Source organism: Dermacentor variabilis, chromosome 2 (assembly GCF_050947875.1).
Source record: "Dermacentor variabilis isolate Ectoservices chromosome 2, ASM5094787v1, whole genome shotgun sequence".
Classification (NCBI taxonomy): Eukaryota; Metazoa; Arthropoda; class Arachnida; order Ixodida; family Ixodidae; genus Dermacentor; species Dermacentor variabilis.
The window spans coordinates 38,990,046-39,005,305 of NC_134569.1; the positions used below are offsets into that span (position 1 = coordinate 38,990,046).

A 15,260-nucleotide genomic window follows, 5' to 3' on the forward strand; every position below is an offset into this window, starting at 1 on the left:
TCTTTGATACTGCTGTTTCAACCATGTCATAAGCTACTTCACTGCACAGCCAGTTTTAATGCGATAGTGTTAAGGACCCTGCTTTGCAAAAAAATTCTGTGGCGGCGTCTTGTGTCAGGCATCGTTTTGTGAAAAATCATTCTAAACCACAACCACGCTGGCCCTCCAAGTGGCGCAGAGGTGTTTAATTGAATTCCTCAAAGTAAAATGCGTCAGAATGATTGTGAAGTACGACGTAAACACAACCTACACACAGACATTATAGTGTGGGATTGTAATTTGAATATACTAGAAAACATGATTGTTACACGGAAACTGAAACACAAACCCCTTTTCCAGCGTTTCCACCATTCATAGAGCGGTGCAGCCCACTCAGTTCCTTGCAACACCATACAGATGGCGCTCGCCTCCGTGCATCTGCAAGAACGCTGCAGTTGCCGGGAAGCTTAACTGTCACACCACACGCCACTTGCTGATTTTCTGGCTCTTGCTAAATTGGAACTAGACTTGCATCACAAATGCTGTGTCAGGCTTCCATAAAAAAACTCAACTGCTTCAAGCAGATCCATTTGTTATTATTTTAAAGGGCTGCTCACCAGGTCTGGCCATTTTGAGCTGACAAGCACGGAGCATACAATGCCTGATAACGATCGTGTCTGCAAAGTATTATGTCGCTACGGGCCGCGGAAAGATCTGAAATTTCAAGCCAAATACTATTTTTTCTTCTCCTCGCGGCCGCTGCGCTCCAAGCTGGAGGATGACGTACACGTGCTAGTGCACCTATGTACACGTGCTTGTGTTGTGGTGTCACTTGTGGTGACACGTGACTTTGAGAATTATTAAAGGCAACATCTGTTATTTGTGTAATATGTTGCATGAGTAGATGAATTAAAGCTTAGAGAAATAATAAAACACACAAACCGAATGTCTGTGTGTTCTTGTTTTACTTCGCACTGCAGTAGGAGAGATGTACTTCCGTGTTGTCTGCTTGTTCCCATGTCATGCAGTCGCGCGTGCAGACACCAAAACTGTGTCGTTTTCTACTGCGTTCCAGCGCAGGGTCATGCTCTGTGATCCGCTTGTGTCTGCCTCAGTATTCGTGTAGCATTGAATTTAACGGCTAGTCATGTTTCCTTGTGCACAGCGCGTAAAATTGTGCGCTGCGCGAACGAGACAACAGCTCATGCGCGACACCATCAGCGGAAATGCATAGCGCTGGAAAAAGAAAAAGCGAGGATCCTCGAGGTGCGGCATGAGAGAACGCAGGGTAGGAATTTCGCTTGCGGAAGCTAGATGGGGCAAGTGGAGAGAGTGTCTCGCTTGGCATTGGAGCTTGTCTCCTGAAATCATGCATTCGCGGCACTGGAATATTTCTATCTCGGCTATTAATGAGCTGACTTGAAAAAAATTTTTGTGGTTGAATGCTCCCTAGAAGACATGTAACATCTTCCAGCGTATAACCAAAGTTTGCCGTGTGGCCTGGTGTGGCCCTTTAAACTGTACACTGTCATGAAACTGGGGCATTACCCAACATTTCGAGACTGAACATCCCATCTTTCTGTCTTTATCTTTTCTTCAGAGCTTTCTCCTTTGAGTCCAAATGCAACTTCTGCTCATTTTTTATACGTGTTCTTGGAGGCCAACCCTACGGTCGGTGCTTATTGCGTTAGCTGGCACAACCAGCTTTGTCCGCATAAGAAAAATGGGCGCGCATTGTTCATTCTCCTGTGCCTGCAATTACCTGGGCTACGGGAACAATGCTCAGTGGGTTATTGGCCTTCCACTTCGGTCTTGTGAAATATTTGCCAAATTTATATAGAGCCTTTCAATAATTTTTAATGACCAAATGTATGGTACTTGATTAATTATTTTATTTTGTTTATATTTTTAGATGTAGTGCTTATCGCAAGGAACAAGCCTCGTTAACTCTGTGCTGGTTTTTTTTTTCTTGGTCAAGGTGGCAGCATTGCACAGGTAAAATTGCTGGCTTTGAACACTTCAAAGTTTTGTTTGCAATATATATCGATGAAATGGTAATTCTTTAGTGACCTTAATTATTTATATATCTCAGCTTTGGCACTAAACAAACTAATAAGCATTCCATGCAGTCAATAACTAAACAGAACATCAGGGTTAGTTTTGCACAAAATTACAATGTGGTTAAAAGGGCATAAAAAAGAGGCTGTATGTTGCCATTCATTATATTCTCATGACTTTAAATAGACTACTATGCTAGTTGTGTGCGCATGTAATTTTTCATATTGGCACCTCCATGAAGTGTAGTTATTCGAGCACTTGATATTCCTTCTAATCGTCTTTTGGTTAGTGCTAAATTATTGGATGTAAAGATTTATATCTGAGAACTGGGGCAGATCTGCACTGTTGTATGGGTCCTACTCATTTTTATTTTTCTGCGCAATACAGTTGCATGCTTATATTGCCTGTTCTTGCATTCACGTGGTAATGATTCTGTTTTCTGCAAACTGTTTTAGACGCTTGCTGGCCACTTCACGCACCAAGCGCGTTTGCTGCTGAGTGAACACGCCATTGTATACCTGTCGAAATGCGGGCCACATTTGCTGCTGTGCTTTTGTCCTGGGCCATTCTTGTCGTGACCAGTGCCAGCCATCGGGCACCTTGGGCAGGTAAGAAATGGTGCCAATCCGCTATGGATGATTACCTATTAAGTGTAACATGATGACCCTTTTAATGCTTCTGAAATTTGATGGGTTTTTCACCAATGTTCTATTACAGTGGCCTAGCTGCTAGCAGTTATGTAATATCAAATTATAAGCACTTGCGCAGAGGTGTACAGATATATTGGTTGTGGAAAGTACAACCTGCAGGTAGCTAAATTTGAAGGGAAAATGAGAGTCTCTGCACTCATTGTGCTCCAGTTTCGGTCATCTGTTTATTTTCAGTATTTATTATTATTATACAATAGCAAAGCTCATTGCAAAATGTAACCTGGGAGTGTCGATATTTGCAACAAAGATTTAATTGCAAGAAAGCTCCACTTGCAATTTTTAGGTTAAGCCATGTTTGAGGCAACTGAATCTTCCACATCTGGGGTTCTCAGGAATTGGTGCAAGAAAGAGGCAGGCATAGTTTAATGAGTGTTGGAGATGTTTGCCTGGGCATATTATGCCTAGCGTCTTACTCCAAATAACAAAGGTGATGCACGAAATAATGCACTCATACATAATATGCACGTAGACGGCATACACAAGTGACAAGCACAAGCACTCACAGTGCAGGCAATTGAAGTGTCTGGCTCATGCCACTGTATTGGAGGAAGTCTAATAGGGCTCTGTTTGCATGCACGCATACTTGCGTGCATGCATGCATGTTGCCACTCATATTTAAAACAGACTTAGGGACAGCTCTTGCAGTTGTGTAGCTCGTAGAGATATGCAAAACACGATATAAATAATTGCAAACATTGCGTGCTACAAAGTGATGATGTATGTGCAGTTAGTGCAAGAAGTAGTTAATGTAGGTGACATTTAACAGAATATGGCGTAGACAGTTGCAGTCATGCCTTGTAAGGCCACTCGGTGTGTGAAAATTACATTTTGTGTTGATATATTTAATGGGAAAGGGCTGCTGGATTGCTGCAGAGGTGTAGAGGTCTGAGGATATGCAGGATTCAAGGACAATGTCTAAGTTGTGTCTATGGTAGGCATCAGAAAGCATATTGCTCAGTGGGAGCATACATGTTGTAGAATTGTACATTCCTTACCTTTTGCATGGTTGTGACAAGTTTCAGCAATGCCACGGTTGTAACGACTACTGTGACACAATGGCGTTTACATAACATGCAGGGAGGTTCCAACATTTACTATGGGTGCATACCTGAGAACCTCACCATTTCACTGGAAGCAGGTTCTATGATGGGCGTAAACTGCCTTGGCCACCCAATAATCCACATCTCTCATGTGCATTTGAGATATTGCACTGCTGTGTTGATTGACCTTCACCTAACCCAGTGACTTCACTGTGACTTTGGTGAAGCGTTCACTTTAATTCACAAGGGGCTCTGATTTTACTGCAAATTTACAGCGGCCACTTTACAAGCTTGACATGTAGGTACGGCAACAGCTTAAATTTACGCCATTATTGTGACAACTTCTGCACTGAATTGGCAGTGTTTGCATTGGGCCTATGCTGCAACTGCAAGAATGTGGCTGTTGATGTTGTATACTGATATCATCTGTAGTTGCGAGCAAACTGTGACCAAGGCTGTTTTGATTTCTGCAGTATAGCAACAAGAATTATTGAACGGTGAGCAGCTGTTAACACTGCACTCTGCATTACTGCTATCGAACCATGTCTCGTTTACAGCAAGAAATGATCATCGTCATGTCATAACATTGATGAACTATAATCTGATTTAAAAAAATGCTTGGACTGATGGTGAAAGTGAGACTTTATCCTCTGAAATCACTGTGCCCACCAAATGTGCTTCAACATTATTGATTAAGCACAAGCACTAATCGCAACAGTGACTCATGGGGCACTCATAATGGTTTTCACCACAGTGCATAAGACAATCTTAAATTAGAAATTAAGAGATAAAAGGAAAGCAACAGGAAAATTACATTGTAGCCCCTATTTAGGTAGGAAAGGTGGCCACTGAAGATGTCATTATCGATGAAGAGAGTGTCAGTGTGAACGTCGCAGGGCAAGGGAAATTCCTTTGTCTATCCTACAAGTTTTTTTGAAAATTTAGATAATTTCAGAGGAGCTTCATATAAGTCCATCAACCATGTCATTATTTCATATCCGTAAATAAACCATCAAGTATTACAAGGAGCATGCTCACCCATTTCCTCCAATGCACTGCAACGGCCTGCGAATGCACGCTGGGTTATGAAAGGTAGGAGCACCATGCGCCCCTTTCGCCTCATTTCCCCATTGCCTTCACGATACCACGACATTGTGGTTCGGTGGGATCCATGGAAAGAGGAAGAGTATCTGTCACTTTGTGAGCAGGACGTTCCTCTTGCAGAAGTAAGAATACCGTATAAAAAAGTGTCTGTATAAAAAAGCATCTCTCTGGCCGTGAGTGAGCTGTCCATCCGGTGAGTGAGCATTTCACCCGACCAACTGCGTGAGACGAGAGACGCATCCGCCTATTACTGTATTACAGATTGGAAGTCCCTTTCCAAGTGCTTATTGCTTACTTTACTGCTCCACATAGCATACTGCATACTATGTGTAGGGTTCAGTCACTATTAAGTCATTGCTGCATCTTCCAGTACAACAGCTGTTCACAATCAATAATTTGTTACTTCTGTAAGCTGTACAGATCTTCATACTTTTTTTTTATGCCTTCCATTGGAGATGGAGTTGTATGACATTCACTCTTTCTTTGGAACACTGCATCCTCAAGACTGTCTTGGTTGCATCCCTGCTATATGGTTTTCGGAGACCAAAAAATGGGGCATAAACCATCTCACCTTCAATGTCAACACTACTGCGATTGGCATTCAAGCTACAATAAAAATAATAAAAGTAAATGATAAAAAAAAGAATAGAACATTGTAATAAAACCATGCTACTAAATTCGTCAGCTATCGGTATCGTACCCAGCTTTAAAACATTGGGTGTCGTCTTTCAAGAAACCTTATCCTGGGATACACATATCAATTGCTTAGCAGTAGAACGGTCAAAGGTAATTGGTATTGTTTATTGCAGTTACCATGTACTGCCACAAAAAGGTTCTGATGCTTATTTTTGACAGTTTTTCAATCTCTGCTTTATTATTGTCAATTAGTTTGGGCTACCACCACTCAAGAAAATCTGCACAACATTCATGTCTTGAATAAAACGTTCCTACGTGTAATTGAAAATGTCCCTTGGGTCTTTCAGACACGGGAATTTTTTATAAAATATTGGGTGATGCCAATTGCAACAATGTACAATTGCTGATTGCATCTCTACACAGTTCGGAATCGTATAATATAAACAAGAGTTATATATAATAGTTCATATATAAACAAGACTTAGAAACTGGGGCGGGTTGTCTTGAGCAACTTGCCAAGTTACAAAACAATATCACTATGTACGCAACACGCAAAAAGGAATGCTGCAAAATACCTTCAGTAAGAACAACATATGAACAGCAGACGCCTCGAAATAATGATTAGTGAATAGATTAAGCAGTGAAGTGATTCAGTTGGAGAACACTACCCTTAAAGTTATTATTTGTTATTTCATCTTGAAACTCGATGAAGGTCTTTGAAAAAAAAATTTTTCTGAGCAAGAAAATTGTGTTTGGTGTGGTGCTTTCCTTTATTTTTTTGATGAGAGCAATATCTTCGCTTTGTTTCGTTCCTGCTCTGCATCAAGCAGAAATATATTTGCATAATAAGTTACACCTTGGGCTTCTTTCTTTCTTTTGCGTCTCTGTACAAGATTGCATTTGTCTGTGTAGGGATGCATGATTGTATTTTATGTATTCCTGTAAGATTGTGTAAGCTTGTATTTTTTGTACACAACACTTTTTTTATTTGCATAACTTTTGTATTATTTCTCAAAAGCTATAGGCTGATTGTATTTATGGCGGTGCTGTGAATGCCAATGCGGGGGCTGTGGCATTGTCAAGCTATCGTAATGACAGCTTTTTTCACATGCCCCTTTATATCATTACGCTGTACTGATACGAAAAATAAATGTCATTGTCATTGTATCAACTCACCATAATGGTACTGCTGAAACACGTCTTGTGTAAGGCGTTGCCATTGAAGAGGTTCATTGAAGAGTGGCACATACCCAGTAACAGAAGTCGGCATGAAAGAGGTTAACTGATAAGCAGCACATACACAATGTGACATACCCATGGTCCAACTTGGCCTGATGATGGGTTTCAAACCTGGTTTCCTCATCACAGCAGCTCAATATTCTAACCATTAGACCATGGGCTACCCCAATGTTGCTAGACTAGCTTCAGTTGTAAAACTCTCCGCCCACGCGCTTACAGCCGCTGTCACCACTTCTGTGACAGCTGCCAGGTGGCAGCACCGTTCCATCGAGCTCCACTGCAGACGCCTCGCCGCAGCTCGTGCGGACGGGCAGTTTACACGTGTCTCACGCTTGCTGGCATTCTCGCTTGTCCAAATTAGTGATACCATGAAAGCGGTATCCACCTACAGCGATAAGATTTATCGGGCCACTTGGTTCATAATGAAAGAAGTGTAAACTGCACGAAAGGAAGAAACGCATACAGCGAAGCGCAGAAGCTGCGTTTCTAAATGTCTTAACATGTCTTAATGTCTTAATGTGTTTCTTCCTGTTGTCTTAACATTTCATGCAGTTTCTTAACGTTTTGCGCAGTTTATGCTCAGGAGCCTGAAGATCTGGCCAAAGTGTGTGATTGTAGGATGATCTTCATCACCACCAAAGCTTCTCACCATGCCAAAGAAGCTCTACAAAAAGAAATATGAGGCCAGCCTTTGAACACGCAAGCCAAAAAAAAGAAAAGAAAAAATCGTTGGCTCTTCCACTCCGTGAAGATGGTTAATGAGTGAAGCTGAAACGTGCGGCCCCTGTGTTTATAATAATAATAATAACTTCTTTATTTCCATCAGTGATGGAGGAGACTGCGGGTAAAAGTCGCTTTAGAGGCAAGTGACTTGACTAGAGCCCGCAGCCTCCTGGGTTAATCACTGGGTTAATCCCGAGGGTTCATTAAAGTATTTCTCAATTATGAGGTTACACACACAATCGGCTGCGACGGAGAGAACGACGTCACTGACGGTACGCCCACAGTCCGCCGTTGTCGCTTGCGTTCAATGTCTCTAGTTTGCTTGGCGGCGTGGTTAGCAGCCTTGACCCGGCATTTGCCACTTGTGATTCTTCGAAATTAAATTTCTTCAAACTTAGATCTGTCCATTACGTAACACAGTGAGTGCCTCATACTCCCTTAAGCAATGGCTCATACCCCCGCAAATGCCACCTCCCCATTACGACGACAGAAGTGAAATCCTACGCTGGAATGATGAACAGCAACGCAGCCAGCTGTGGAAGATGACAACGAACGCGGGAGCAGTGGCACGAGCACGTGCCGCGGATTTCGTGGAGAGTTTCCGGTCGGCACGAGGAATCGCTCTGTTCCACGCCAAGCGAAGCGTCGCATTGCTGGGAGCACAGAAAAAGTGGCGCGCCGAACTGTCGACATCGTTCCGATAGCCGCCTATGCAGCCAGGTACGCAGCACGTCGGCATCGTCTGCTAATATTCTTAACAAACTTGGCGAAGACTACAGTTTCGCGGATGACATACTTGCTGAAATTTGCCATCAACAATGAACCACAGAATACACCAACGCCGCACCGCGTGCTCAGTCCGGCGCGCCCGCGTAGCCGGCTAGTGAGGAAGTGAAGCTGGGCGCAACTGCAGCGCCACGAAGGCACGGGCAGGTGGCAGTTCCGCGCAACGGCGCTGAGTTTGAAAACTGAAGCTAGTCTAGTAACGTTGGGCTACCCAGCAACCCCAAGTTAGTGGGAGAATGGTTGGAGACAGATAGACAGGCCCCGGAAAGTGCAAGAAGTACAATAATAATACTCTAGGAGCCATTGTCATCCCCGTTGGCTGTCTTTTATACATGGCATGCTCCGGCGCATGTGTCTCGTGCTGCGAGCTGCGCGAAGAAAAAAGGGAAGAATAATAAAAGGGAGCTTCTTCTGCTCCTGCTATCACTTCAAATGGTTCTCAGGCCTTTCGCTCGCCGACTCGCTCATTGTTGTAGTGGACCTAACCTCGGTCCCTATAACGTGGTCACCCGGATGTAATTGTATGGTGAGCATGACATCACAGATGAGGCCACGAGCGAGAGACCGCTGACCGATGGCCAAATAAATCCTGCAGCCTGGTTTACTCAGGTGGAGGCCACCTTCGACCTTCGGCACATTACCTTGCAGTGTGCGAGGTTCCACCACGCTGTCTTGGCGCTCTCTACAGAGGTGGTCAAGGAGTTCCAAGATGTTGTGGACGCACCCCATGACACCACCCCCTAAGAGCACTTCAAAACGACAGTGCTGCAACACAAGTCCGTGTTTTTACGCAGGTGCCTGCAGCAGCTTCTCAACGAAGAGGAGCTCGGCAACTGTCGACCCTCAGAACTTCTATGTCATGTGCAGCAGCTTCTCAGTGGCTGTAGGTGGGACTCAAACAGCACGCTGCTGCGTGAACCGTTCCTTCCGTGCCTGCCACAGAATCTCGTGGTCACCTTGGCTACCTCACCAAACGACATGTCCCTCGACAATCTTGCAGAGCTATCCTACTGCATCGCTGATTATTCAGCAAGAAGAACTGTGTCAACAATGACCGTTCCACTGTTGTACCTCGAAGATCGGCAGTCTTGCCTTGAGCAGATGATTGCCGAACTTGCTGAAACCAGTACTGCACTACAGCCCGTGCCCCACTATTGTCAGCGCAACCGCGATTGTCGTTCCACATACCCTTCTCGGTCCAGCTGTAGCTCTGGCCCTCACCGCGGGGCATTTTGCTGGTATCACAACAAATTCGGTGCCAGTGGACTTCAGTGCCGTTCCCTTTGCAGCTGGCAGGGCAACATATGTCACTGATGGTGGCTGGTGATTCTTGCCTTACAACAAGCCACCTGTTCTATGTGACTGACAAGATTGTGGGACAAAGATTTCTCATGGACACAGGGGCAGAGGTCAGCATCGTTCCTGCCGCACGACTAGACTGGCAGTGTGCCAACAAAACAGCGCGCCTTCAAGCAACTAACAGCTCTTCTATCCACACGTATGACCAGTGCTCTCTTACCATCGACTTGGGTCTTTGACGCACCTTCCGATGGCTGTTCATTGTTGCAGACGTATGCATGGCCATATTGGCTGTGGATTTTTTGACCTACTTCGCCCTTAGTGTTGACCTCCACGCTCGTCGCCTTGTGGACACGATGACTTGGATGTCTCTACAAGGCTCCCTCGCGCCTATGACTTCAAGCACTAAAATGGTACCACAGATACCATCATCTGCATTTGCCTCAATTCTGTCAGACTTCCCAGCCATCACAAAACCTTCAAATCTTGAGCTGCCAGTACGTCACAACATCATGCATCATGTTGTCATCACAGGCCCACCCTCCAGTGTCCTGCCGACCCAGACGACTCGCTGGTGACCGCCTTTCTATCGTAAGGGCAGAATTCGATGACATGCTGCAACTGGGCATCATCCGTAATTTGTCGAGCAGTTGGTCTTCAGATCTCCACATGGCAGATGTCAACGTCAACGCAGCCGCAGATGCCTTCTCCTGTATTGACGCAGTATTCACGGCCTCACTTTGAAGAAATTGTCACGGCGCAGAGTTTAGACTTTGAGCTTCGGGACCTCTGGTCCTAAGCCATGTCATTAGCACTGTCCGACGTGCCCCTTCGATTTTCTTGAGGCACCATCACTTACGTCTTGTCAAGGGGTTGAACATGGCCATTCGTTCTATTCTGACTCTGCCATCAAGTATTCGACAAGCTACATGGCGCGACTCATCCCGGAGTTTGTGCCATCTAGCGTCTGATTACTTCCTGCTTTGTGTGGCCCCGTGTGAACTCTGAACTGTCAATGCTCCAAGACGACACAATACATGAAGCTGCCTATCCAGTCCTTTCATCTACCTGACGCCTGTCTCGAGCGCATTCACGTTGACATTGTTGGCCTACTGCCACCATCTCGAGGTGCTTGCTACTTATGTAGACCGTTATGCCCACTGGCCTGAAGCATTTCCTCTCGCTGACATAATGGCACTTCAGGTAGCTTCCATGTTTGTCAGTGGCTGGATCTCGTGCTTCGGATGCCCCAGTGTTGTTACGACCAATAACGGCCGACAGGTTGATTGTGATCTCTTTTGCGAACTCACGTGCCTGCTTAGCATCTGCCATATCCATACTATACTGTATCACCCATTAGTAAATGGAACGGTTGAACACCTTCACTGTCAACTTAAAGCCACCTTGGTGGCCTGCCATGCTCGCTCTTCTTGGTCTGAAGACCTTTCTCTTGTCCTGCTAGGCATGTGTTCTTCTTTCAAGGAAGACTTCAGCTGCACAGCTGTGGAGCTGGTCTATGGTGCAATGTTGCAGTTGCTGAGTGAATTTTTTGCATCAGCTACTCTTGCCATGCTCAGTCTAGACAGCTAAGTTCAGCAGCTCCGCTTCCTGTTTGCACACTTGCGTCCTTGTCCTAGTCAAGCTGCATCCTCTACTAATGTTTTCGTCAGCGAAGACATACCTACAGCAAACCACATTGTCATACGGCGTGAAGGCGTCTGACCATCTCTTACGCCCTTTCGAGGCACTCAAGGAGACAGAAAAAACTCTTACAATCAACCTCAACGGATGGAAGAAGTCATGGCGATAGACAGGGTCAAACCTGCCTGCCTAGTGACTTCACCGTCATTATACGCTTTCAGTGACTTTACATCCGCTGAAACGAAGGATCTACCCAGCATCTGCCCAGCATCAAAGATTGTTTCTTAGGCACTGCTGCACTACTGCTCTTTTCCTAAAAGGAGGGGAGCGCTCTAGCAGCCATCGTCATCTTCCTCGGTCGCCTTTTACACATGGCGTGTGCCGGCAAGTGTATCTTGTGCCTCGTGCTGCGAGGTTAGAAGAAAAAGGGAAGAAGAATAAAAGAGAGCTTCTTCGGCTCCCGCTATCGGCCTGAATGGTTCTCAGGTCTTTCGCTCGCTGACTCGCACATTGTTGTGGTGGACCTAACCTCAGTTCCTATAATACTAGTCGAATTAAAAGCTACATACAGCACTCTCACCAATATCGGGCTATGCTGACCACTTGTAGAAGCCAGACATAATCCGCCCTAGTTGGGACATTTTTACTCTTTGACCTTGCCACTTTTATGTGTGACAGTGCAGCACAGTCAAGTGTTTCTGTCATGATGACATTGATGTCTGAAAGCGGAATTGCCCCAGCATGGATATGCTATTCAAGAGAGAAATTTGACTTATGCTACTGTGAATAGCTTTAAGCTACACTGATGTTGCCGTCACTTCCAAGCAAAATTCATGACAATGGTGTTGTCCTGATCTTGTTGCACGAACTTTTTTCAAACTGTTTTCAGTTCAACAAAGCTTGTCTTTGAATTTTTGTGTCAATATATTATATATTCCACATAATGCGAAGGTTATGGGTTTGGTCCCCACATGCGACAAGTTATCTTTTCATCCATTTGAATTTCTCTTTCCTTCATTATTTTCTACGTTCCAGTTTTAACCACAGCTATTTACCCCTATGCTTTCCTTGGCTATGTTGCCTGTTGGCCTTATATGGCCATGATTAAGAAATGTAGAGTCCCTCTGTTTCCTTTCTTCTCATTTATTCATAGCGAGGGTCTCGAATCTGGCAGCCTTGATGTCATTAGGCAACACACAAGTCTTTATCCATGTGCCGGCTCTCTTCAGTTCATGTTTTACGTGATGCCATCGGGCAAAAAAGGGTGTTCTGTGTCCATCCACCATGACTCTGAGCAGCGCGGGCTAATGCTTCCGAGGCTAGATCTAGCACACTTAAGTGCTTAAGTTAGTGTAGTGGACGGATTGATGACTGTCGCTGTAGCACAATTGGTCGCTCATTGCATGCGCAGTGCGAAGCTTGTGGGTTCGCTTCCCGCTGCCGACAAGTTATATTTTCGTCCACATTCATTTTTCATTGCCTGTTGGCTTTATTTGGTTGTGATGTTACCAAATGTAATAAGGAATTCTGGTGCATTCTATTTTGTCAAATTAGACACAGATGATAGATGCTACTTTATGTATTTGCATTGTTACTGAACAAACTGAACAAACTAATCACTCAAGATATCTGAGTTGAAAAATGCAACATATGCAGTATTCGAGACCATTTCTTGATGTAATTAAATTTTTTTGTCACTACAATGTACTTATGGTAGGTCTTCTGTGTTTTACTTTGAGGTTGCTCCTTTTGTGTTACACTGTTCTAAGAAGTGAAGCTGTTTTAGAATTTTAATTAGTTCTGTTGTATCTTTCTGTTGTATTCCTGATGTAATCCTTGTATGCCATGTACGAGGGGGGCTCAGGTACCCTCAAATGAAATAATTTTTCACTTTGTAATGATGTATATAAACAGAACTTGAGAAAAGTGACATATGCGTTGCAGTAAATCCCATGAACAATCACAACAAAAAGTCAAAGGACACATAGCGTTGAATAAGTGTATGATCAGTGCTACAGATTATATGCCTTTCCTTTCATCTGCCGGGCCACCTGTGAGGACAACGTTGAGGCAGCCTGCCCTACCGTGTCGTTGCTGCCGCCGTCGCCGTTGCTATTTGATGCAAGCATATTCGCGACGATCGCTTCATTGGTTAGAAGCGCTTGGTTTCCAAATCTATAGCCGTGCGCTTTCTTTTCACCGGCAATGTCGTTATTGCCGATGATCAGCGGGCGCATCAGCCATCTCCCATTTCAGCGGTGAGTCAAACGCACTGTTGGTCAAAGGAGGCTGTGGAATAATGTGTCCAGGAACGATTTTGACGCAACCAACAAAGACGAATGCGAGTTAATAAGCTGTTAGCAGAACTGCGCTGAATGAAAAGCTAGCGAGCAACATGCGAGCAATCTGTAAGCAGCGCACTTGGCGCAGTCCATTCGTGTTTCGGGGGGTGGGGTGGCTTAAAGCTATGGGCGCAGCCCATTCATGTTCGGAGGGGTGGAAGGGTGACGGGAGTAGGCGCTCGGAGATGGCTGGAAAATGGACGCGCGGAGGCTGTTGAGGCAGCGGCCCATAGGGCTCAAATTTCTCGCTTTATTTCTTGCTTTTCAAGGATTTCGCATTTCACCACCTTTTGGCTTGGACATTCAGCAGCCAGACTTCATCATTATAAACGATAATGTGGCATCGAGACATTGAAGTAAGCGGGTTATTTCACCATGGAAAACATACCAAAGTTGACAGTGCAGCGGCTTCTCATCATTATAACTGATATAGTGTTAAAACCGGCATCGTTTTCAGTGGGTTCGACTGTATATGCATTGCTTAACATGTAGACAGTGTTGTGCAAATTGGTCACATGCCACTCTGAACGATGACTGCAACTGACACTGCACAATGCACTGATAGGCTCACTGTATGCAATGCTATACCAGCGTTTACTGTCATTGCTTTGTATTATAGTGTGAAACTACTATTTTTATGTACTGTGCACACGAATGGAACTTTTACAAAAGCCATGCGACCAAATAATGAATATGCTCAAGAAATGATGAACATGTTTTGACTGCTTTAAATGCAACCAAATAATGAATATGCTTAAGACATAATTAACATGTTTTGTCTGCTTTAAATTTGCTGTCAGGGGCAGTTTGTAAAAGTGTGACGACTGCATTTGCTTTGTTTGCAAGGTTGAATACTGCGTTTCTCAAGTTTGAGATTCTGAGATTTTTTTTCAGTATTTAACAACATTAAAACATGTGAGTACGTAAAAAAATATGTGATTTATCAATCTCTAGAACAATCTTTTGTCTGGCAAATAAAATTCCAATCACTTCACTGGTCAATGGCAGCGTTTATGTGTTTCAAATGTACCTGAATGGAAAAAATCAAGCTTCTGTCAAGTAAAACAGCCCCATTTACATGTAACTCCTTGCTGGACGTTCTCTGCAGTGCTTACTGAAAGAGGTAATTGCCAAGTGGGAATGCGTTATTGCACGAAATAAGCCTGTAAAGTCGATTCGCATGTGTGGTTCGGGCGCGCATAGGCGAAGAATGTGCGGGGGTGGGGGGTGGTTACGAAAACGTTTGCGAAGGAATGGGAACCTCCTTCCAGTATTTTTTAACGCCAGACCTTGCACGTAATTTAAATTCATTTTGATCGCGGCCTCGGAGGTGGCTGCCTGAAACGAGCGATAGATGGCGTGACCTGTGCGTTAGCGCTTGTGTTTCGCGACGGAGCCGTCCTGTTTTGGGAAAGTCGTCGTTGACGAGAGCACCAGAGCGGAGCGCGCTGTCTTCGACCGGCAGCTGCGGTGGTACTGGCACAAACCCTTAAAACCCTACATATAAAAAAATTCTGGCCATCGTCAGAGCGCGCCCTAAATAATAAATTATAATACTTACTTTTTTTATGCCAACCAACTTCGGTTTCGGCACCCAGGATGTCTGTGTAGTCACGAGGTCATGATACGCTGGCTCGGTAGCGGCTGCCAGAGGAAGCGCGATAATCATCATCATCATCATCATCATCATCGTCGTCGTCGTC

At 44.6% G+C, this 15,260-nt stretch overlaps 1 protein-coding gene across 1 annotated transcript in view; it reads left to right on the forward strand.

The window, feature by feature from the left end:
- Sema2a (Semaphorin 2a) overlaps positions 1–15,260 on the forward strand; it is a 98,851-nt gene that overhangs the window by 3,058 nt on the left and 80,533 nt on the right. Inside the window, exon 2 of the mRNA XM_075680186.1 lies at positions 2,493–2,645. Coding sequence (XP_075536301.1) covers positions 2,564–2,645 — 82 coding nt within the window. The 5' untranslated portion in view covers positions 2,493–2,563. The remainder of the gene's footprint in view (positions 1–2,492; positions 2,646–15,260) is intronic.